Source organism: Belonocnema kinseyi, chromosome 2, assembly GCF_010883055.1.
Source record: "Belonocnema kinseyi isolate 2016_QV_RU_SX_M_011 chromosome 2, B_treatae_v1, whole genome shotgun sequence".
NCBI lineage: Eukaryota > Metazoa > Arthropoda > Insecta > Hymenoptera > Cynipidae > Belonocnema > Belonocnema kinseyi.
This window is the reverse complement of record NC_046658.1, coordinates 126,026,013-126,051,650: the sequence shown is the minus strand read 5'-3', so window position 1 is coordinate 126,051,650 and position 25,638 is coordinate 126,026,013. Positions and strand designations below refer to the sequence as shown.

The window sequence follows — 25,638 nt, the reverse complement described above, 5'->3', positions numbered from 1 at the left end:
CTTTTACCCAAGTAGATAAATTTTCAACTGAAAAAGATTATGTTGCAGCAAAGTAGTTTAATTTTCAACCAGGCATGAATCATCAATTAAAAATATAAATCTTTATCAACAAAAAATGATTTCTTAACAAATTGATTAAATCAAATCTTTCAAATAAAATAGTTGAATACTCAAGAAAAGAAGAAGAATTTTTTAACCAAAAAGTTGCATTTTTATTTAAAAAAAAAAATTTTTACTAAAGCAGACGAATTTTTAAATTAAAAAGATTAATTTTCAACAAAATGTTTGAATTTTCGATTACAAAAGATTTGAATTGGCTTTTCACGATCAAAATATGAATCTTGAATTCAAAAAGGCGAATTTTTAACCAAAAAGGTTGACTTTTAAACAAAATTGTTGAATTCTCTGCCAAAAAGTAGCATTTCTTTCCAAAAAAGATATAAACAATATAAATTTTAAACAAAACAATAAATTTTCTACGACATAGTTAAATTTTCAAAACAACAGTAGAATTTTCAATCGTAAACTATTACTTTTTAACAAAATAGTTTAATTTTTCACCAAACAGTTGCATTTTTGTCCAATAAAGATAGAATTTCTGCTAAAACGAGTGAATTTTTTAATAAAAAAAAACACAATTTTCAAAAAAAAGAGTTGAATTTTCATCAAAACAGATTTCAATTCACTTTTCAACACAAAAATACGAATATCAAATAAAAGTAAATTTTCTAGGAAATAGTAAAATTTTCAACAAAACAGTAGCATTTTTATACAAGAAAGATTCAATATTTCAACTGAAAAATATGAACTTTAAAATAAAAATGACAAATTATCAGAAAAATACCTTTTATCTAAAAAATATTTCAGTTGACATTATCAGCAACAAAATATGTATTTTACACAAAAGTTTAAGGTTCTAGGAAAAGAGTTGAATTTTTAACAAACTAGTTGAATTTGCAAACAAAAATTATATCTTTCCAAAGAAAATTGTTAAATTTTCAAATAAAAAAATTAAACGAGCCGTTCTAATTTATTCTTTGCACTTATAACAATAGAAAAATATTAATTTTCTATCAAAATAGATGAATTTTTAATCAAGAAAGATTTCAGTTAAATTCTCAACACCAAAATACAATGTTTCAACAAAAAAGTTGATTTTAAACCAAATAGTTGAATTTTATACAAAAGTAAATGAATTATCAAGCTAGAAAGACGAAATTTCAACAAAACACGTTGAATTTTCAATAAAAAGGAATGTATTTTTTTAAAGAAAAAAGTTAATTTTAAATCAAGTAATTGCATTTTTAACCAAAAAGGATTTTAATATTCAATCAAAACCAATTGAATTCAACCAAAAAGATAAATGTCCAACAAAGCAATTTAATTTTCTACGAAAAAAGATGGCATTTACCAAAGTAATAATTGAATTTTCAACCAAATAGTAGACTTTTTAACCCAAAAAGAATACTGAGAGTATAATAATATTATTTGAAAATGTGTAAAGCAAGAAAGACGATTTTTTTTTTAAATATGTTGAATTTTCAACAAAAAAGTTTATTTTTCAATAGCTTTTTGATAAAAAATGAATACGCAATCCAAAAGGACGATTTTTCTATTCATAACAGTTTAATTTTGACTAAAAGATACTTATTAACAAATAATTCGGGTTTTCAACTCGCGAGGATGAATTTTCGACAAAAAATTTCATTACTAAATGGGAAAGATGTCTTTGTATCGAAAAAAAAGAATTTTCCATTCAAAAGAACAAATTTTCCACGAAAAAAGTGATTTTTTTTAAACAAAATAGTTGAACTTTATACTTGCAAAAATGAATTTTCAACCAAATGTTCGAATTTGCCGACAAAAAAGAATAAACTTTAAGCAAAGACCAAACACTTAAATTTCCAAGACAAAAAAGGCGAATCTTTTTCACAGACAGTTAAATTTTCAACAAAAAAAGTTTATTTTTAAATAATAAACTTGACTTTTTGACCAAAGAAGATGAATTTTCAATAAAAAGCGACAAATCTTTTATTGAAAACAGTTTAATTTTCAACGAAAAAGATGAATTTTCAACTTGCAAAGAGCAGTTTTCCACCAAACGTACGAATTTTTTACCAAAACTTTTAACGTGCAAAGGTGAATTTTCAAGCTAAAGAGACGTATCTTTTTCTAAGACAGTTCAATTTTCAGGAATAAAATATGACTTTTTGACAAAAAAAAATAATAATTTTCAATCCAAAAGAAAGAATTTTCTATTCAAAACGCTTTAATTTCCCACGAAAAAAAATTTAATAAGAAGTAATCTTTGAAATCGAATGTAGACGACTTTTAAAAATTTTTGTAAAATGTTTGAAATCTTTATGAAAATTTTTTGAATCCTTGTAAAATTTTCGAAATATTTTAAAAACTTTGAAATCTTGTGAGCTATTTTAAATATGTTTAAAATCTATTAAAATTTTTTTATATCCTCCTAAAATGCTTAAAATATATGTGAATTCTTTTGACAACTTCGACATTTTTGGGAAATCTTCATCAGATCATATCAAATATTCTAAACTCTTTTGCAACCTTTTGAAACCCTTTGAAATCCTTGAAGTCTTTGTGAAATGTTTCAAATCCTTGTGAAATTTGGTTTGGAATTTTTGTGAAATCTTGTTTGAAATCTTTGTTAATTTTTCGTAAATATTATAAATCTTTGCGAAATCTTTTGGAAGCTTTACAATCTTTGTGAAACTGTTGAAATCTTATTGAAATATTTGAATTCTTTGTAAAATCCTTAAAATATTTGTGATATCTTTTTAAAATCTCCAAAAAATTTTTAAAACCTTTTGAAATCGTTGAAATATTAAGTTTTGAAAATTTCAAAATATGTCGTAAAAGAATCTGAAAGATTTTACAACCACTTTTTCGGATTAAATTTTTTTTTTTTTATAGAAGTTTCATTAGTTTTAAAAATAATCGAAAATAATTGAAATCTTGGAATGATTCAGACAATTTTTTAACGAAATGTACACTTTTGAAGATTTTGACCAAAAAATTAGAAGCTTTTCAAGAATTTTTAAAGCTTTTAAGAGAACAACAAAATTGTCTCAAGATTTTGTCTTGAAGAATTGTCTGGAAGAAAATTATATCAGAATTAGGAAATTACAAAAAATTCTGTTATGCTTGATAAATATTTAAAAGTATTCATACAATTCAAAGTTAATTTGAAACTTTTGAAAAATTTCATGTTTTTTAAAATTAAACATTGTTGAAGATTTTGAAGAAAGAAGCTGAAATAAAATTACAAAAGGTTTCAAGTGAATGAAAAAATTTTCTTTAGATTCCCAGATAAATGTTTAATGATTTTTATTTTTTTTAAACTATCTTTAGGATAATATTCTAAAAGATTTCTAAGTTTTCCAGAAAATTAAAAAAAAAAGAATCTGAATGATTTTAAGGCAGATTTTTTTTGTCTTTATAAATTATTAAGACAAATCCGAAAAATTTCAAAAGGCATTTAGAAGGCTCAGAAGTCTTGAAAAGATTCCAGAAAAATTGTTAATTTGAAAGAGACAAAAATTTAAAGAAAAATATAGATTTTTTACAATTTTGTAAAAAAAAAGCTTTTTATGAATTTGTAAATATTTTGAGAGAATCAAACAATTTTCTCTAGATTGTAGGAAAAATTGAGTTGGTCGGGAGACTTTATGACAATTTTTTATTTTTATTTTGCAGAATTTAAAGAAAATTTTATTTTAAAAAATTTTCAACTTAAAAAAATGAAATACAAATTGTATACAAATTTAATTAATTTTAATAAATCCAGTTAGAAACTTGCTTTTCGGCATAACTGTTATTCGTTGTTAAAAATGATTTATAAAATCAAGGAAAATATTGTATTGTTAACTATAACAATTTCTGAAAAAGAACTCGACGTGAACTTTTGACATAAATATTTTACTATTTCCCTTGTTTATTCAACAATAGTTTTTAGGGTTTAATGTTTTTCTCTCTTACTTTAGATTCTCTGCAAATTATTTTTTGGTCAAAAATGTTATTATTTAGTTGAAAATTTAATTATTTTGCTTCAAAAATTAATTATTTCTTTGAAAATAAAATAATGTTGTTAAAGAGTAATCCCGTTCGATAAAATATTCAACTATTTTGTGGACAATTCGTCTTTTTGGTTTGAAAATTGATCTTTTTAATTATGTATTTCATCTTTCTTGAGCAAAAATGCACTATTATTATTTTTTTTATAAGAATTTTTTTGCAATATCTACTCAAAAATTATACAAATTGGCTTCACCCTGGGCTTATTTTATACAGAATTTGGAAAACAATTAACCTTTTAAAGGAAAATTTTTTTAGTTCTCGCATAATTAAAATTAAGAGAATTTATTCAGTCATAAAAAAACTTTTGCGCGGCAGTGTATCTTTGGTAAATTATGGAAATCTTGGTGTAATCTTTGTGCAATCTTTCGAAGTCTTTGCGAAATATTCGATAATACTTTTGAAATTATTGAATCTTTGGAAAATCATTGGAAGTGTTGTGAAATAATTCAAATGTTTATAAAATATATTAAAAATATTCTTGAATTATATTGTATATTTTTGAAATGATTGAAATCTTTGCGAAATCATTTAAGCCTTAGTGAAATCTTTTAAAAATAAAGAAAACTCTTTGCGAAATATTTGAAATCTTAAAAATGTTATTGAAAGATTTGTGAAAATTTTTTAATCTTTCTAAAATCATCGCAATCTTTGTGACATTTAAATCTATCACAGAATAAAGTAAAGATAACATTTTTTGCAGGACATTTTTTAGAGCGATAAAGTTTTATTCAGATAATCTCGCATTTTTCAAAACACATGTGTCGTGATGAAAAAAAAAAACAAAAGAAAGTTTAACCGATATTTGGTTGAAGTTTATCCTGTAAAGTTTATTTTTGCTGCATCGAATCTTTCATCGGAAATCGATGTAAAGTTTATCTTCTGTTTTTTCTGTGATCCAAAACTTGCGAAATTTTTAATAAAATACAGGATTTTTATGGATTACTTACTCTCTGATTAAAGCAACTGCGTCCTCGTACTTGAGGCCAAGCTCGATGAGAGCAAGAGCAACTAGGACGGGTGCCCTACCAAGTCCTGCTACACAGTGGACAGCAACGCATGCATCAGGTGATTCTCGGAATCGATTTTTCAATAGTTCGAACCACTCGTCTACTACCTGAAAATTAGAATCAATTTGTATTAACGACATATTTGCTGTTTGCGCATTCAAAAATAGAACTGGACATGTCTAGGCCTCGTAATTCTTCAACTAGAAACCTCAATTCCCACTGTTTTTACACTCTCATTTTCAAAATTAAACTGAAAATATCTTGGTAAATAAAATGAAAAAAAAGATACAATGGGATTGCCGCACAAATTTCAGCTAATCTATTTTTTTTAACACTCAATAATATTCTTGACCCTCAAATGGTACACTGGTGCAAATTCGCACCCGAAGTTTTTTCATTTTGTTGGCATTTACGTAAACACAGCTACAGCAGATTATCCCCAGACATATTAAATATATATGTTAAATATGTGTAATATATGCTAGTTTTTTATTACATGTTCAATATATTAAATAATTATTATTAACATTGAAAATAAACCAATTCGCACCAGTGTACCGTTTACGTATGCTGGGTTTGGAGTGTACTGTTTGAGAGTTAAAAATTTCGTACATTAAAAAAGGATTTGAATACTTTAGTTTTTCTTTTTAAAAATTTCAAAAGAAAGTATTGAATCATTTATTCAAACGTAACCTAGCCCAAAATTCTATCAAAATAAAGAAACGTATTATTGAGTTTTTATCAAACAAGATGAATTTTCTAAACGAAAAGACGAATTTTCTACAAAATATATGAATTTTCTACCGAATTGTTGAATCTTTAACCAAAACCTAGTGTACTAAAGAGTTTTTTTTAATTTTTAACCTACGAAATTAACTTTTAAATAAAATGATTAATCTTCAACCAAAAATATGAATTTCTAACCAAATAGCTAGTTGAATTTTCAAAAGAGTACACCAATTTTTATGAAAAAAGATCAATTTTCAACCAACGATTAAAACAGTTAAAATGTTATAAAAATAAATTATCAAAAACAAAATGAACTTTCAACAAAATAGTTTTTTTTTCATCCACAAAAACAACTTTTTAAACGAAAATAGAGGGATTAATTTTTTAGTTAAAACAATCAATTAAAAAAAATGAATTCTCAACAAAATAATTCAATTTTAAACCAAAAACATGAATTTTTTTACCAAAAAAGATACATTTTCAATAAAATATATAAATTATCAACCAAAAAATATAAATTTATAAACCAAAAGTAGAACAGTTCAAGTTTTAGTTAGTAAAGTAAATTTTAAACAAAAAAAAAACCGAGGTTTCAGCAAAATTAATCATTTTTCACCTAAAAATATAAATTTTTAAGCAAAAATGTAATAGTTTCACCTTTAATTTTTAAAAAATAAAACAAAAAGAAACAATTTTCAGCCAAAGAAATTAATTTGTAGTCACAGTGTTGAATTTGCAACAAAAACGATGAATTTTGTACCAAATAGTGACATTTAAAACCCAAAAGATGAAGTTTCTGAACATTTTTTTTCAACCAAAAAAAATGAATTCTTAACAAAAGAAAATAGAATAGTTAAATTTTCTATAGAGCCAGGACATTTTTTAATGAAAAACATTAAATTTCTATCAAAAAAGGTCAATTTTCCACAAGACATGGAAAGTGAATTTTCGAGTAAAATGATAAATCTTCAACTACAAAATTTTTATTTTTAACCGAAATATACATGAATTTGCAACTAAAAAGATCAATTCTCTACCAAAAATAAAATAAATAAATTGTCAGTAAAACAAATAATCAATCAAAAAACTAATTTTCAACAAAATAGTTAAATTTTCAACCACAGAAATTAATTTTTAACCAAACAGATGAAGTTTCAACTAATGAGTAAAAAACTTAATTTTCAATAAAATCAAAATAATTTTTCAACGAAATTATATAATTTTCACCCAAGAAAATTAAATTTCTTTCCAAGAATGTAGATTTTTGACAGAACTGGAACATTTACATTTTCAGTTGAAAAAATAAATTCTAAATAAGAAAAAATTAATTTTTAACCAAAAAGATCAATTTTCAACCGATAAGGGAATTTTCTACCAAGAAGAGGAATTAACACATCGTTCAATAAGCCCCGAGACTAATAACGAAAAAATTTTTCTTTTCAAAAATCATTTTCATTCATCAACATGATCTCCTTTTAGAGTCATACAATCTTTCCAACGCCTTTCCAACATTTCTATACCATATTTATAGAAAGATTTATCCTTTGCTTCAAAATAGGCTTCAGTTTCGGCAATGAGCTCCTCATTCGAGCCAAATTTTTTTCCCTGGAGCATTTTTTTGAGATCATCAAAGAGCCAGTAGTCGCTAGGGGCTAAATCTGGCGCATGCGGGGGGTGGGAAAGCAAATCAAAGCCCAACTCGTTGATTTTTGCAATTGTTTTCATGGACTTGTGGCATGGTCCATTGAAAGCAATCGCGGCACCCACTTGGAAAAAACCTTTTTCATGCTCAATTTTTCATGAACGATTGTAAATACGCTTCCAGATGATATCTGTGTCATTTCTACAATCTCACAGACCTTTACTTTGCGATTTTTCATTACGATTTTTAAAACTTCAGTCACATTTTCCGGTGTAACGGCTTCTAATGACCTACCCGAACGTTCCGCATCGTTTGTGTCCGTACGACCACGTTTAAACTATAATCATCATTTTTGGTTAAAAATTCAAATGTTTTGTTAAAAAATCGTCTTTTTGGCTTGAAAATTAAAGTATATTCGTACAAAATTTACTTCTCATTTAACTCTCATATTTCCATGTTGAAAAGTCAAACTAAAATCTTTTTTGGATGAAAATTTAAATTTTTGTTGTCAAAAATTTGTCTTTTTAATTTAAAAATTCATCTGTTTTAGTAGAAATTTCATCTTTCTTGGATAGAAATGCAAATATTTTAATTGCAAATTTTGTTTGCAAAATTCATCCATTTTTGGATATTTTCTTTTATGACTGAATGTACATTTCTTTAGCTGAAAGTTTAACTATTTTGTTAACAATTTATTTTTTGCTGCAAATTCAATTTTTGTACAGAAAATTCGTCTTTCGAGGAGAAGTTTCAAGAATTCATGTGAACTTTTTATGTGAATTCATCTTTTTAGTTGGAAAACTCAATTATTTGATTAAAAATCTAATTATTTATTTGAAAATTTAATTATTTTGTTGAAAATTCAAGTATTTTTTTAAAGAATTAATGCTTTATGATAGAAACGTAATTTTTGTAGTTTATAATACATAAATAAATTTGAAAATTTTAGTTTTCTATCTGAAATTAAGTTTTCATAACTATATTCAATTTTTAGTGTGCTTTTAATTTCACCAGGTAAAAAATACATTTGAAAATATGCAACAACCCTATTTTCAAGCAAAAAAATGGTCAAAAATGGTTAAATAATGGGCAATTCGTGCAATTGTTTCTTGTAAAGTTGTCTTCTGAATTAAAATATGTATATATTTACCTCATTTGGTGGAAAGGTGCCATCATCGAAAACCAAGTCTATGACGTCGATGCCCTCTTGTCTGAGTTCGTCGACTTTGTACGTTGGTTCACAAACTCTTACTACCTCTTTCACATTGTGCCTCTTCAGTTCCTAAAAAAAATTATATGTTTCTTTAAATTTTGTCTGAATGAAAGCAAAAATATTATTAGGAAATCAGAAAAAAAACTCAATTCTTTGAATAAAGGCGTCTTTACTTTTTAAAAACTTCAGTTTTGTTGAGACTGGATATAAAAACTTCCTCCTTTTTTATCTTTTTTCAGGTCCCCGAAAAACTTATTTTAAAAAATTGCCTGATTCTTTCATTTTTCCTGACCATGAATATTCAAAAACATTTGAATTTTAAATTAAAATGATGAAACTTCCAACAAAAAAATTAAATTTTAACAAAAGAGTTTAGCTTTTAACCGCAAGTAGTTGAATTTTCCAGAAAAAAGGCAAATTCGCAACGAAAAATTAAAAAAAAATTAGACTGGCCGTTTTGATCGAAGAAAAAATTTCCGGTTCGCAAAAATTTTTCACGGTAAATTATATTTAAAAATTCGAACTCTAAAGCTAAAAATTTTTCCATTCGAATCCATCTAAATCGAAATTTTTGTATTCAAATGCTCAATAACTTACACCTATAAAATGAAAAGTACCAACACTTTTCGATTAAACAATTTTAAATTAAATGCAGTCAAACTGAAAATTGAGAATTTCTAACTTTTATAAATTTTAGAGTCAAAGACTCAGATTCAGTTCGAAAAATATAAATCTATGTTATCATTTTCAATGCTCTAAATTTCAAAATCAATCAATAAATTAAAAATATTTTAAATTATAGTATTTCAAACAATTTTAAGCTAAAAACATTAAAACATGAAAGATTTTTTTCAACTGAACAATTTTTACATTAGAAGTTGAGATATTTTTATTTTAAATAGTTTCGATATCCTTAAAAAGCTTCAAAATTTTATTTAAAAGTCTTGAAAAATCTACATGTTTGAAATTTGTTCAAATTTAAAATTATTAATATAGTATTTTGATCTTGACAATGAAATTGGAGTATTGAAATTTAAAAAAATTTTTTCTAATTTCGAACAATTTTTGAAAAAAAAAATAAATTTCGAATTTTCTTAGCAATCTTGAGAAAATGTTTTGATTCTTTTAAAGCATTTCACAATTTTTAAAAACTTTTAAATCTGCAAAAATATATATTTTGTTTTAAATTAGGCCATTGCTATTTGCACCAAAATTTCGGTACAAATAGCCGGATTTTATCGGAACACAACACACTTCGTTTAAATTATTGGAAATCATTTCAAGTTTTAAATCAATTTTGAATCTCTTCAAAATCACTAAATATCTCTAAAAATTACTTTAAATGTTCTGCAAATAATAAGTGTTCAATTGTTATTTATACAAAAAAATTCAACAATTTCATTTTCAAATTAAGCATTTTATAAATGGAACATTTAAAATTGTAACGTTTAAAATCTAAAAGCTTCTTTAAATTTTAGCAAATCAAGACTTTTTTTAAAACAGTTTAGTTTCAAATTATTTAAATTTTTTTAGGACTAAGGCTTTTGAATTTAACCAGTTTATTTTTTAACATTGAACCCTGGAAATTATTTAATTTTAAACGGATTTAAATTCGTCTTAATAAACCAATCATTGTTCATTTTCTAATACTTAAAGTACAGTTCAATTTTTGAAATAATTAATTAGTTTATATTTACCGTAAATACAGTAAAAGTTTTTTTTACCAAAAATTTTCGATTTCAAAAGCTTTTTCATTTTCAATTGTTTAATTCTCCCAAGACTGCATTTAGAAATGTTTTAAATTAAAAATTTACGCTTAAAAATAAAAATCTAAAATGGACAATTTTGTTCAGTAAAAGATGTTTGAATTACGCATCATAAGCTAACAGATATTAAAACTAAATATGATAAAAATTAAACTAATTATTTAAAAAATGGTTAAAATCGAAAATGGACACATTTTTCTTCAAAAATTCATAAAATTCCCGGTTTAAAAATGAATTTACGGTCTAAAATTTGAAAGAAGGAACTTTTAAATTGTGGTGATTTTTAACTTGGGACAGCGATTTTTAAACTCCTTTCTTCTAAATCCCAGTTTTAATTCTTTTAAAAATTCACCTTCCATGTAAAAAGATTCCATATTCCAAATGAAATTATATTTGTTGTTGCTACAAATCAGGTAATTCCAGAAAGTCAGCGAATGTCAGGAAAAACCTGATAGAGTTAAAAAATTTTCGAAAAACTAAAGTTGAAGTTAATTTTATTATTGTGGTTAAAAATCGTAACTATTTGGTTGTTAGTTAATCTTTTTTGGCTGAATTGAACTATTTTTAGTATCAATTTAAAATCCTTTTCAGTTGAGCTATCAAATATCACGTTTTTCGTGGAGAATTCATCAATTTTTGTTAAAAATGCAAATACTTAGCTGTATTTGTTTTTTTGTTTGTTTAAAATTTAATTATTCTGTTGAAAATTATGTTTTCTAGTTGAAAATTAATTGCTATAACTGAAAATTTGACCTCAAATATTTGGTTTAAAATTCCTGCATTTTATTGAAATTTCGAATTTTTTTAGAATATTTCAGCTTCTTGGTGACCAACTCCTCTTTTCGGTTCAAGATTCCTTTAAAAATTCAAATATTTGGTTGAAAATTCATGTACTTTGTTGAAAATTCGTCTATTTTTGTATAAAATTAATCTTTTCAGTTAAAAATTGATCTTTTTATTTGAAATTTTTTTTCTTATTTAGAATTAATTTCTTTTGATAGAAATTGAATCTTCTTGTTGGAAATTATATTATTTCGTTGAAAATTTACATTGATTTTATTGAAAAATAAGTTTTTACTTAAATGTTAATTTATCTTTTTAGTCGAAAATTAATTAATTTGGTTAAAAATTGCATTCTTTTTTTAGTCAAATATTCATCATTTTAGTTAAAAATTCACTTTAACTAATCCATCTCTTTTGGAAAATTGACCATTTTGATAGAAATCTAATCTTTTTCATTAAAAATTTCCGTTTTGTAAAAAATTTAACTATTCTATTTTTCGTAAAAAATTCATTTTTTTGTTGAAAAAAATGTTTAGTTAGAAATTTTTTTTTACAGCAAGTTCATCTTTTGGGTTGAAAATTCCACTAATTGGTCAAAAATTCAAATTTGTTTCTTTTTATTTTTAAATTAATTTTTTTAACTGAAGATGTAACTATGAAATTTTTTATTGAAAATTTATATTTTGGTTGCAAAATTGGTTTAATAACTTAAAATTTAAGTCTTTTTTCTGATAAAAAATTAATCTTTTTGAAGATATATAATTTTAGTCGAAAATTCACTTTAACTATTCCATTTTTTTTGGGAAATTGACCTTTTTTGATAGAAATGTCATCGATTTCGTTAAAAAATGTTATGCTCTGTAGAAAATTGAACTATTCTATTTTTTGTTTCGAACTGATTTTTCTGGTTCGAAAAAAATGTTTAGTTAAAATTTTGTAGCCAAAATTCATCGTTTCGGTTGAAAGTCTACTATTTGGTCAAAAATGCATATTTTTTGTTAAAAATAAATCACTGTGATTACAAATTAATTTCTTTGGCTAAAAATTAATGTATTTTTAGTTAAAAATTATTTTTTTATCTGCCGTTATAACTATTAGATTTTTTCTTGAAAATTTATATATTTAGTTGAAAATTAATTAAGCTTGCTAAAAACTTTACGTTTCTAACTGAAAAGTGAACTATTCTAGTTTTGGTTTGTAAATTTATCTTTTTTAGTAGAAAGTTTATATAATTTATTAATACTGTATCTGATTTGGTAGAAAACTCATCTTTTTGTTTTAAAATTGAATTATTTTGTCGAAAATTAATTTGTTTTCTGGATGAAAATTTATTGTTTCAAATGAAATTCTTCTATTTTTGTTTAAAAAATCATTTTTTTATGAAAAAAAAATATTTTGTTGAAAATTAGTTTTTTTCTTTGTTGAAAATTCATCTCGGGTTGAATAATTAATTATTTTAATGAAATTTTTCTTTTTTCCCTGAAAAATCATCTCTTTGGTTAAAAATTTAACTATTTTTTTGAAAATACGTTGTTTTTTGGGGGGAAAATTAATTTTTTAAACTGTAAATTAACTTATCTCAGTTGAAAGTGAATATATTTTGTGTGAAATTTTTGTTTTAAACTCAAAATGTAACTATTCCAATTAAATCTTCCATCATTTCAGTTGAAAATTCATCTCTGTGGTTGAAAATTAATTTTTTAATTGATAATTTGAATATTCCATTTTTTTCAAAATTCAACTAGTTTTTTTAGTTTTTATGAAATTTACTTTTGTGTTTAAATTTGAATTATTTTGTGGAGAATTTTTTTTTTTGTAAATTGATTTTTTTAACTGAAAATATAATTCTTCTATTTCTGCTTACAAAATCTTTTTTTTTAATGAAAATTATGGTTGAAGATTCAATCATATTATTAAAAAATTCATTTCTTAGGTTGAAAATTTATCTTTTTGATTCAAAAACTCAACTAAAAAAGATTTAAAAATTAAAATTTGTAAAATTTGATAAATTATAGAGTTAAAAGATTTAGATTCAGTTCCAAAAATGTAAATTCACGCTATCATTTTCATTTCTAAATTTTTTCATTTTCTAAATTGAAGAATCAATCAATGAATTTAAAAATGTTCAAAATCGTACCATATTAAGCAATTTCAAATTCTAATTCCAGTTCAGAATTAGTTAAAAATTGAAAATTCCCTGTTTAAGTCCGAAATTTTAATTCTTTTTAAAAAATTGCCTGTTCAAACCCATAATTTTAATTCTTCTCAAAAATTCTCAATTTCAACCAATTGTAAGAATTATATTTTCTTGTAAAATTCCCTGTTTAAATTCATAATTTAATGTTTTTTCGAAAATACCTCGTTTCAGCACAAGATAATAATCTTGTTTAAAATATTCCATTTTCCACTGAGAATCGTTATTCACCTGAATAAATTTCAATTCCAGGTCAGAATTGGTTCAAAATTGAAAATTTCTTGTTGCAATTCATAATTTAAATTTTTTCAAAAATATTCAGTTTCAAATTAGAATTTATTCTTTAAAAAAATTCCCTGTTCCAGCTCGGAATTCAGACTTTTGTTCCTTTTTGAAATTTTTTCGAAAATTATTCTTATTCTGATAAATTCAAGTTCCCCTTCAAATTAAAAGTTGAATTATTTTTACTTTAAATAGTTTAAAAATCCTTAAAATGCTTCGAAATTTTATTTTAAAATTAAAACATTCACATGCTTTTTTAGATTTTTTCAAATTATTTTTTTTTTAATTCTGCCAAATTAAAGAAATTTTCTTAAAATCTTCAAAATTCAGTTTTGAAAATTTTTTCAATCTTAATAAATCTTATTAAATATTTTCTAAAAATTAGTTTATTAAAATAAAAAATCATTAAAAATTTTCATAGGAAATATTTTTTTGATTCTTCTGAAGTATGCCAACATTTTTAAAAAGCTTCTAAATTTTTTGTTCGAAATTTTACAAAATGTATATTTTATATCAGCTTGCTCGAAGTTTTGTATATTTTATTTATAATTACTGAATTGAAATGAACAGTCAGATATTTATTAATATTAAGTAACTGCTGTTTTTCTTAATCCAAACATTTCAAATAGCATGGTCTGAAAATTGAATATTTCAGAGTGAAATTGTATTTGAAATTAAATAAAAGCCTTTAATTAAAAATATATTATTTACAAGTTATTTTGAAATTAAAAATAGTTTATTAAGTTTCAATAGGGCCTTCACGTTTTTTCAACAGCTCAGATTTTCCAATTTAAACCATTTTTAACGTCAAAATCAGAATATTCTAAAATTGTGACCTGATTCCGAATCGTCTTGTACGATTAATTATGATTTACTTTGAAAAATCTTAAGGTGCGATTCAATTAAAAAAAAAAGATTAATTAATTTATATTCACAGTTTATCAACGAAGAACGTTTTTTTAAATCAAAAATCAAAAATTCATTAGAATTTTTTTTTCGAATTTGTATGAAAAACGCCTGGAAATTTGTTCTAATCCACAAAGCAATAAACCCATTTTTTAAAATAATATTTAGAGGTGGCCCAAGCCCCATGAAGTTTATCACGTATTTCCCATAAGAAAAAAAGACGTTTTTGTAAATTTTATTCAGAATTCTCAATATTACGTGAATAGAGTTCGAAATTCACCATTTCTCTTCACAATTAGTTACAGAATGCGAATTAAATATTACTTTTCAAATATCACTCCCATAAGTGTTTTATAGGGTCCCAAAAAACCCCCATGAGTGAAAAAATGGGTTTTTCGAGTTTTTGGCGCTAATTATGATTTTTTTGCGGTTTTTTTTAACGCAGATTGTATCCAATATATGAAATATTACTTTATACTGATAATTAGATGTTTATTTAAATTGTTTAAACAATTTATTATTGTTTTTAGCAACTTTCTCTTAGAAAAGGGTTAGAAAGTCAAGGTTTTTTTCTGAATTTTTCAACTGATTTTCAACGTTTCAGTTAGAGCGAGGTAATAATCCATTAAAGTTAACAAAAGTAATTGTTTAAACACTTTGTTATTAATTATAACAATATTCTCTTAAAATAATGCTACAAAGTTGCGGGTTTTTTCTGAAATTTACAACTTTTGTCCACTTTTCACTTAAAGTGAGTAATTATTTTATTTGATTCAGCAAAAATAGTTGTTTAAATAAATTGTTATTGTTTATAGCTATCTTCTTCTAGATTAATACTACATAGTTGCGGTTTTTTCCTGAAATTTTTAACTTTTTGCCCACTTTTTACTTGGAGTAAGGTAATATTTTATTTAATTTAACAAAAATAATTGTTTAAACAAATTATTATTGTTAATGGCTATCTTCTCTTAGATTAGTGCTAAAAAGTTGCGGTTTTTTCTAAACTCTTAAGCTTTTTGTCCACTTTTCACTTAGTGAGGTAATAATTAATGCGAGTTAACAAACATGCATATTTAAACAATTTATTCTTGTTTTTAACCATTTTCTCTTAGATTAATTATTCCATTCTTTGTTTTTGTCTCTTTTGTATAATAGCTTTTTTGTTTCAATTAATTTTTTTTTAGCATTGGGAAAAGAACAAAAATAATTTACTTAAAACAATACAATACTGTTTAAAATGTGATTATCTATAATGTTTATTTATTCTTTGTTCACAACTAAGAAGGTAAAGCAAAGTTAAACATTTCAGAAAAAACCGCAAATTTTTAGCACTAATCTAAGAGAAGATAGCTATAAACAATAATAATTTGTTTAAACAATTATTTTTGTCAAATTAAATTATTACTTAACTCTAGTTGAAAAGTGATAAAAACTTAAAAATTTCCGGAAAAACCCGTAACTATGTAGTATTAATCTAGAAGAAGATAGCTATAAATATTAAAAATTTGTTTAAACAATTATTTTTGCAGAATTAAATAAAATAATTACTCACTTTAAGTAAAAGTGGACAAAAGCTGTAAATTTCAGAAAAAAACCCACAACTTTGTAGCATTATTTTAAGAGAATATTGTTATAATTAATAACAAATTGTTTAAACAATTACTTTTGTTAACTTTAATTGATTATTACCTCGCTCTAACTGAAACGTTGAAAATAAGTTGAAAAATTCAGACAAAACCTTGACTCAACCCTTTTCTAAGAGAAAGTTGCTAAAAACAATAATAAATTGTTTAAGCAATTTAAATAAGCATCTAATTATCAGTATAAAGTAGTATTTCATGTATTTGAAATAATCTGCGGACCCTATAAAAGAGACTTATGGGGGTGATATTTGAAAAGTAATATTTTATTCACATTCTGTAACTAATCGTGAAGAGAAATGGTGAATTTTGAACTCGATTCACCTAATATTTCAATTTTTAACCAATTTGATTGACAAATTAACAAATTTCCGGGCGTTTTGCATAAAAATTCGAAAAAAAAATTTTTGCACCACCATACTACAGATGTGTTGAATAAAATATAAATGTTCAAATAAAGTTATATATGTCTCTTTTTGAATTAATTGTATTTATATGATATTACATGCAAAAGTTCCTCAATTTTTATGACAATAAATCAATTTAAAAGCAAAAAATATGATTCGTCATTTTATCATAAAATTGACTTTTCAACTGTGCAAATAAATATCTTTTTTGAAAGCATCCATGTTGCAATATTTTTTATATGAAAGTACACTATTTTAAAAGTATAGTCATAAATTCTCAGGTTAAAATAATTAAAATTGAGTGAGTTATGAATTTTTAAGTAAAAAGACCCATTTTTTCACTTGTTTCAATAATTTTTTTAACAAACTTAAAATAAATAAATGACTATCAAATCAACTCTACCTTATAAAAGATACCCTAAAATATCTCGGATGATTTTATTGTGACAAAATATTCAATATGGGTTTAACAATACATTATTAAATACCCTTGGGTATGGAACACCCACGATGCACTTTACCGTGATTTTTACCATGTATGCACTTCGAGGGTTAAATTCTTTAGAACCTTACTTATAGCTATAAGTACATGTATATTTAGATTTATAAATGAACTTACTTGAATAAAAGTATGGATGCTCTGATCGCTGGGCCGATCAGTGATGAGGAACTTCATGTTTTTGAATTCAATTTCGGCTGGTGCCGGTCTGATGTCTTTGAACGTCATGATGCTCATTTCCTTCTTGCCAACAAGAGGAAAAGTACACCCGTCTCTTAACTCTGATTTTCTCCCTTCTTTCAAAAAAATTGTTAAAACTCTCTTTTCTCAATCTCTACTGCAACTCAAGACAACCACTCTGTTCAAAGCAACAAAGGCTGGGTTCGTCAGTTTAGCCCATAGGTTTCAGTCTTATAATGTTGTTTTTCATTTAACAAATTAAATACTCGTTATTTTTATACAGAGGACAGAACAATGGGTTTACATGTAAACCTTGGGGTGGGTGGTTAGGGTGCGAATCTCGCCGAAAGGGTGTGAGCTACGTTACATTAGGCGTTCCTGATATGCGCTTTGTTCCCACTCAGGGAAATTTTTTTTTTTCGACTACTCGGAAGATTATCTGAAACAAAAAAAAAAGGTCCACACATCAGACACTAGTCTTCAAAAACCTATGAAATAAAAATATATTATCAAAAATAAAGAAGACCAAGGGGGCATTTGAGCGGAGTAAAAATCTAAAACTTCGCTTAAAGTCGCCAAATCGTTGTTGTTTAAATCAATTCTAAGCAAATGCTGTATTTCGAATCAATTTCAAATTAATGTTGCAAAAATAATCGACTTCGAAGTATAAATATACCATATAAAAAATTGAGTGAATTATGAATTTCTTATAGGCCTCAGATTCATTTCAGAGATCAAAAATAGTGTAAATAGGGTCACAAATTTGACAACAAAAGTGTCTAAAAATTTTGCAAGTGTTAAAATTTATGTTTAGTCAGATATAAACAAATGTGCCATGGAAAATTTACTTCATTTTGCAAGCAAAACTCTCAGCTTACTAACCTAATATTTTTAAAGTATTAAAAACCAACTTTTTTTTTTAATCGAAGAAAAAAATTCCTAGTCATTTCAGTTTTTTCCCGGTTCGCAAACATTTTTCACGGTCAATGAAATTTAAAAAATCGAACTATTATAAAAATTTCTCCAGTTAAAGTAATAAACAACAAACAATAAATTAAATTTACACGTATGAAATGGAAGGTAATAACAATTTTCAATTACATTTTTTTTAATGAAATGTAGATAAACTGAAAAATTTAGAACTTTGATAAATTATAGAGTTCAAAGAATCAGATCAAATTGCAAAAATATAAATCCACGTTAACATTTTCAATACTCTAGCAATTAACATTAAAAATTTTCAAAATAATTTTATTTTAAAGTAATTTGAAGCTAGACAAATTAAAAAATGACAATTAAATTTTTTTCAACTTAAATTTGTTTTTTAAATTTAACATCTTTGTTAACATTTTTTCGAAACGTTTAAATATATTTTTAAATGAATTAAATTTTTCCTACAACTTTTAGAAAATCCTGCAAATGAAAAAAAAATTCTTAAAATTCGAATTTATAATTAACATCAGGAACACTTATAACTTGTAGAAAAAATTAGAGTAATTTTAAGAGATATTTAGAAGTTTTAAAAATATCAAAATTAAATTTAGTACTTGAAATAATTTCAAATTGAAAATGATTTTTCACTTTGAAAAATTATTGTAACAGAAAATTTAAAAAGATTTTAAGAGATTTCCAAAATGATCAAAACAGAACCTGGAAGATTTTAATGATTTTTTCTTAATTTACAGGATTTTTCAAAAGTTGCAGCAAAAATTCGGTTAATTTTAAAATATATTTAGATTTTTTTAACAAAAATGTTAACACAGTTCTTTTCAATTACTTGAATACACTTCAAGTTTTTAATTAATTTTGAACCTTTTCAAAACTACGAAATATCTTTTGAAATTACTCAAATTTTATTTATAAATAATACGCTTCAATTGCTATTTATACGCCAAAATTTAACAATTTAACTTACAAATTAAACATTTTTTAAACAGAACAATTCAAATTGTAACGTTAGAAGTTAAAAAGCTCTTCGAAATTCTACAGATTTAAAGCTTTCTACGTAAAACAATTCAGTTTCAAAGTGTTTGCTTTTACATATATTTCTATTTAATTTACGCATCCTAAATGAACAGTGAAGTTTTTTAATGGCTAAGAAAACTAATAAAAATAATATATTTATTTAATTTAATATAAAAAATAATATAAAGAAAGACCTAAACCTTTAAATTAAAAATATATTATTGATGATTTTTTGAAAGATTTAGAATCGTCTTGTCAAATAAATTATTTTTCAGTTTTTTATACTTTAATTATTTACAAAACTGTTGAAATCAAAATTGGGCAAATTTTTCTACTGAAAATTCGTAAAATTCCCGGTTAAAAAATAAATTTACTGTCATTTCCTGGTTTTTCCCGATCTCAGAAAATTCCCGGTTTCCCGGTCCAGGGGCCACCCTGATTTGTCCACTTAAATGCGAAATAAATTAATAGAATCCAATACAAATTCGAACTATTTTGGCTGAAAATGCATTGTTTTCGTTTGAAAAGTCTACTTTTACATTTTTCTTCAAGAATTCATTTTTTATGGTTAAAAACTTTATTACTTGGTTCAAAATTGAATAATATTGTGGAAAAATTAACTAATTCGATGAAAAATCGTTTTTTTTTTACTTAAAATTCATCCATTTAAATTAAATATTTTTTCCTTCTTGATTAACAAAATTTTTGTTGTTGAAGTTTTAACTATTTTGTTTTACATTCATCTTTCTTCGTTAAAAGTGCAAATATATGGATAAAAGAAACTTTTTTTCTTGAAAAGTAACTGCTTTGTAGAAAATTCGTATTTTCGGCTCACAAGTTTGACATTTTGGTAAAAAATTTAAATATTGGGTTGAAAATTTATGTATTTCGTTGAAAATTAATTTCGCTTTGTTGAAAATTTATCTTTTTAAGTAAACACTTAACTATTATATTTTTTATTGAAAACTTAACTTTTTTTAGTGAAAACTTCAACTATTTGTTTAAAAATGCATCTTTCTGATGGAAAGTTAAAATATTTTATTAAGAATTGATTTATTTTGTCGAAAATTCATCTTTCTGGGTAGAAAAATTACCTTAGTTGAAAATTCGTTTTGTTGTGAAATTCTATATTTTAAATGAAAATTCAACTATTTGATTGAAACCTCACGTATTTTGATTCAAAATTAAAGTATTTTTGCTTGAAGTGTTGATTACATTTTTTTTAGAATTCATCCTTTTTGGATTGAAGGATATTTCATCTTTTTCAATTGAAGATTAATCGCTCTAGTTAAAAATGTCATTATTTGGTGGGAAATTCGTTTCTATGATTGACAATTATATTCTTTTGGTATAAAATATATTTTTTTTTAATACACCTGTTAAACTTGAAAATTAATCTGTTTGGTTGGGTATTCAAGTTTTTCTTTGAAAATTCGTTTTCTGTTGTCTAAGTATAATCGTTTTTTTATTTTTTATTGAAATCTTTTTTGCTGAAACATTAACTATAACATTCTTCGTGGAAAATACAGTTTTTAAAATAATTTATTAAACTTTAAATTGAACTACTTGGTTGAAAACTCAACTGATTGGCTGTAAATTAATTTAAAAAAAATTCATATTCGTCAAAAATTTGATAAAAATTAAACTGTTTTGTAAAAAATTCTTTTTTTTATTGAAAATTAATTCTCTTCAATAAAAAATCAACTACTCAATTTCTGGTTAGGAAGTGCTCTCTTTGAGTTTAAAAAATTTAACTATTTAGTTAAAAATTAAAGCTACGTATAACTATTTTGTTGAAAATTCAACAGATTGATTGAAAATTAATCTGTTTTAGATGAGCATTAAAGTAGTGTGTGAAAAATTCGTTTTTGTTGGTTACATCAAACTTTTTATTTTATTTTAAATACAAATATTTGTTGCTGAAATATCAACTATTAAATTTGTGGTTGAAGATTGATCTTTTTAGATGTAAAATTCGACTCCTTGGTTAAAAGTTGAACTACTTTCTTAAAAGTTCATTTTTTGTATATTTGAAAATTTACAATTTTAGATGAAACTTGAATTTTTTTTGTTAAAAATTCATACTTTTGGGTTGAAATTTCATATAAAATATAACTTATTTTATAGAAATTTCAAAAATTTTGTAGAAAATTATTTTATTTATGCATCAGTTTAAAAAATTTAGAAATAAATATAAACTAAAAATTAATCAAATAAAATCTTGACTAGCATCACATTCGTTGTTCAAACTATTTAGTTGAAAATGTATGCAATTTGTTAATAGTTCGGCATTTTCGGTAAAAAAAAAATTAATCATCTCGACTGAGAATTCAACTATTTGGTTAGAAATTTTTGTATTATGCTTTAAATTATTAGTTAAAAATTGTGAGAAAATAGTGCCTTTAGAATTTTTTTTGTAATAGTAGCAAAATAGATTTTGAGACCTGTACTTTCTTCGTAAAAGTTACAAAAGAAAACACAAATAAGTACAAATAATTTGTACTTCAGGTTGAAACCTATTCAGAGGCAATCAAAAAGTATTTAAAAAATCTTTTATGCAAATAAAATCTAGCCAGAAATTGTATCCTAAAACTTAAGAGTTTAAACGCAATATTAAGAAATATAGGTTCCTCTTGACAATAAAAAACTTATAGTACAGGTTTCCAACAATTTTTTTCGAATTTATTTTAATATTTGGTACCATTTTTTTGGGGAAATTATTTAAACATTAAGAATTTCTCCATTAATGATGTGGAACAGTGTAAAAATCTTTCAAAATTAACTGAAAATATTTTTTAAAATATTCAGAATTACCAAAATTAAGGCGATTTTTCTGAAAATTAAAAATGCTAATTATTTTTTTAAAATGCGATATACGGAAAAAATGTGAAGATAAAGGAATTTCCTATTTAAACGTTTTAAAAAAAGTTCCTATTCTATTTTTCTACCGGTTTCAGATCTTCTTTTTAATTACACTTTTTTTAATTACATTGTTTACTTTCTAACTTTTAATAAACATTCTGGGTATTGTTTTCATACGATTTTTCAATGATAAGAACAACAAACTCAACCATTTGATAGGAAAACGATACCCAACACGCATATTAAATCTCAGATAAAAACATAAAACAACTGTTTTTATTAGCAAAAAAAAAGAAGAAAGAATTTTAGAAAATTTTGCAAGAGATAAAGTGAAGAAACATGAAAATATCTATTTCTATTGTTCTTATCATTGAAAAATCATTTGAAAACGATACCCCGAATGCATTTTAAGTATGGAAAAGACAATTTTGAAAAAATCTTTTAAAAATTAATCTTTAATACATAACATAATTATTCTTGGTCAACTCTACAAAAAGTAAAATTAGTAATTAAAAAAAATGCACCTAAATATTTCAAAAAACGGTGCAAAATATCAAAGAATAAAATACTGTTTCTAGATCTTTTAAATAGCAATAAATTTGAACGGTAGAATATTTTTAATCTCGTCTATTTTATGATCAAAATTAGAATTTTTATTTAAATATATAAATATTAAAAATGTTTCTTTTTACGGCATAAGGTAAAACATAGTAACTATGCGACGGATGATCTGAAATTCCCAATTTTTTCCCGGCCAAATTAAAAGAGTTCTAATTTTTTAATCATGTCAAGCAATTTTTAATGATTAAATTTTTTTAATTTCATGTTTCCATTCTTGTAAATCAAAATAAAAATTATTTTCAAAAATTCTCGTCCTAAATAAACAATTCTCTGTTTCAAGTGATATAATAATTCCTTATGCAAATTACCTGTCCAAATTCTAAATTATAATTCTTTGCGCAAATTCCCTGTCCTAGGGTGACAATTAAAATTATTTCCAAAAAATCCTGGTTCCAAGTTCCAAGAAAATATTTGCTTGCAAAAAAATTCATGTTTAAATTTAAACGAATTCTGATTTGGAACAGTGATTTTTTTTTTGGTAAATTTCCTTGTTATAAAACAGAATTAAAATTAATGCCCGAAATTCCCTGTTACAAATCAGAATTATTATTTATTTACAAAATTTACGATTATCATTGAAAAATATAGTAATTTCTTTTTCCTAAAATTTGTAAGAGGGAAGTTTAAAATCGTGACGAATCCAGACTTGGAACAGGGATTTTTTTTTTTAATTCGCTTCCTCTCAATTAGAAATTTTAATTCTTTTTCAAAATGCCCTTTCCGTTTTAAAAATTCCCTGTTTCAAGTCAAATTATAATTCTCTACAGAAACTCCCTCTCCTAAAGTAAAAATTATCGAAAAGAAGTCTCTTTTGTTTTAAAAATTTTTTTAAATAATAATTTTAATATTATCAATTTTAGAAATGTATTAATTATTTTGATTACTGTTTTTTTTCCTTTTTGGAAAATGTAATAATCTAAAAAGATTGGTTTAGACTCAACCACAACTTCTCAATGAAATGTTCTGTTTTAAAGGGAACATGGAATAAAAATTATAATAAGACACTTGTTTTCAACACCCACCAAAAAAAATTTATTTTGCAAAATAAAGAAAACCAAGGGACTTTTTAAATTATAAATAGCCAAATGATACTGTTAACAATTAAAAATTAGATTTGCTTAGTAAAACACAAAATTAGAATTCTTTTAGAAAATTCTCTATACCATATTACGATGAAATTAATTTCTGCTGAATTCTGACTTAGAACAGGTATTTTTTTAAATTGTCTACATCTGAATCAGAATTCCCAATTTTCAAAATTACATTTCTTTACTGAAATTCTATGTGCCCCTTTACTGAAATTCTATGTCTATTCTATGTTCTATAAATTCTCTGAACTCAAAATTATAATTCTTTTAAAAAATCACCTATACCAAAGTAAAAATTATACATTTTTTTAACTTAATTCTCTTTCTTAAACACAAAATTATAATTCTTCAAAATAATCCTCTATCCTAAAGTAAAAATCATAATTCTTCAAGAAAAATTCTTATTCAAAAGTCAAAATTACAATTCTTCATGGTAATTCCCTGTCCCATTTTTCAAAATTATATATCTTTAATGAAATTTCCTGTCCCAAACATAAAATTATTATTCTTTACTGAAATTCCATGTTCCAAACTAAAAAAAAACTATAATTCTTTACAGAAATTCCTTGTCCGAATTGTAAAAAAATATTTCTTTACTTAAATTCCATGTTCCAAAGTCAAAATTATAATTCCTTACGAAATGCTTGGTTTAAAATTCAAAATTAAACCCCACAAAAGTTACAAAAAAAAAAACGTAAACAAGTAAATTAAAAGTAAACGAATAAAATAGGCTAATGTTTAGTATGGGCATTAGGGCACCTTAAAAAGTAGCCATGTGTAAAAAAAAGTAATAAATCTAAAAAAATCTGGGCTGAGGAAAATGATGAAAAGCTATGGAATTTTGATTTCTAAGGATTTTCGAAAAAGGTGAGCGCTAGACTCACCTATTTGGCACTGGGTGCTCCCAGATAAGGTGCGCTCAGTGACTACAATGCCTGCATATGATAGGGTAAATTAAACAATTGCATCTAATAAATTCTTCTATTTCTTGTATGATGACTAGCTGATGATTTCTGGCTTTCGGGCAATGTTCTAGATATTTCTAGTATCTTTCCCCTCTTAATAAAGATGGTCTTCTGCTTCTTTTTCTTACTTCAGTGTGTATCTTTGTAGTATTGGGACGCTACGTCGTTCCTCTTTATTTGTGTTGAGCCTGACAATACTCTGCGCTATCCAGCTGAAACTCCATGTATGAGAGGATGCACTCATCAGGAAACTGAAATCAGAAAACGAAAAAACGTTAGCATAAAATCACTCGAAAATATCAAATTAAATCAAATAAAATACAGTGAAACCCTTTAATAGCCCTCCCTTCTATAGCCCTTACAAGAATTGACACCGAGTCGCAGGTGGGTGTAACAGGAGCTGCGCGGGGTTGCGGTTGTCACTCAGACGAGTACTCAAGCGTGAACAAACAAAAGCGGAGCGGGTTATAATGAGTTAGTTTCCATCCACCCTCAGCTCCAATATCGGCGCTATAGAGAAGTTTCATTCTAAAATGGCCCTTTACATTTCAAAACAGGAAAAACAGGGTGATTTTTCATAAAAATAGGGTGGTAATAATAGGGGAATAAATTCTTTGACACATAACTTGAAATTAGGTACCATATGGAATTCAATGTATTGCATTTTCAACAAAATAGTTGAAGCTTTAAACAAAAAAGTTGATTTTCAACCAAGAATGATCATTTTTCCACTAAATAGTTGTATTTTGAACAACAACAAAATATTATTTTTAGACACACTTGCAATT

At 24.6% G+C, this 25,638-nt stretch overlaps 1 protein-coding gene across 6 annotated transcripts in view; it reads right to left on the bottom strand.

The window, feature by feature from the left end:
• Positions 1 to 25,638, bottom strand: part of LOC117166965 (protein tyrosine phosphatase type IVA 1) — a 147,130-nt gene that overhangs the window by 4,664 nt on the left and 116,828 nt on the right. For 4 of the 6 annotated variants that reach the window (XM_033351463.1, XM_033351465.1, XM_033351464.1 and 1 more), the window contains exons 2-5: positions 24,770 to 25,101; positions 17,290 to 17,788; positions 8,630 to 8,761; positions 5,049 to 5,215 (exon numbers count right to left, since the gene is read on the bottom strand). In XM_033351463.1, the coding sequence (XP_033207354.1) occupies positions 5,049 to 5,215; positions 8,630 to 8,761; positions 17,290 to 17,406 (416 nt within the window). In that variant the 5' untranslated portion in view covers positions 17,407 to 17,788; positions 24,770 to 25,101. Of the gene's footprint in view, positions 1 to 5,048; positions 5,216 to 8,629; positions 8,762 to 17,289; positions 17,789 to 24,769; positions 25,102 to 25,212; positions 25,232 to 25,638 lie in introns of those variants that run through there. The other 2 variants (XM_033351467.1, XM_033351466.1) reach the window with 2 other exon arrangements.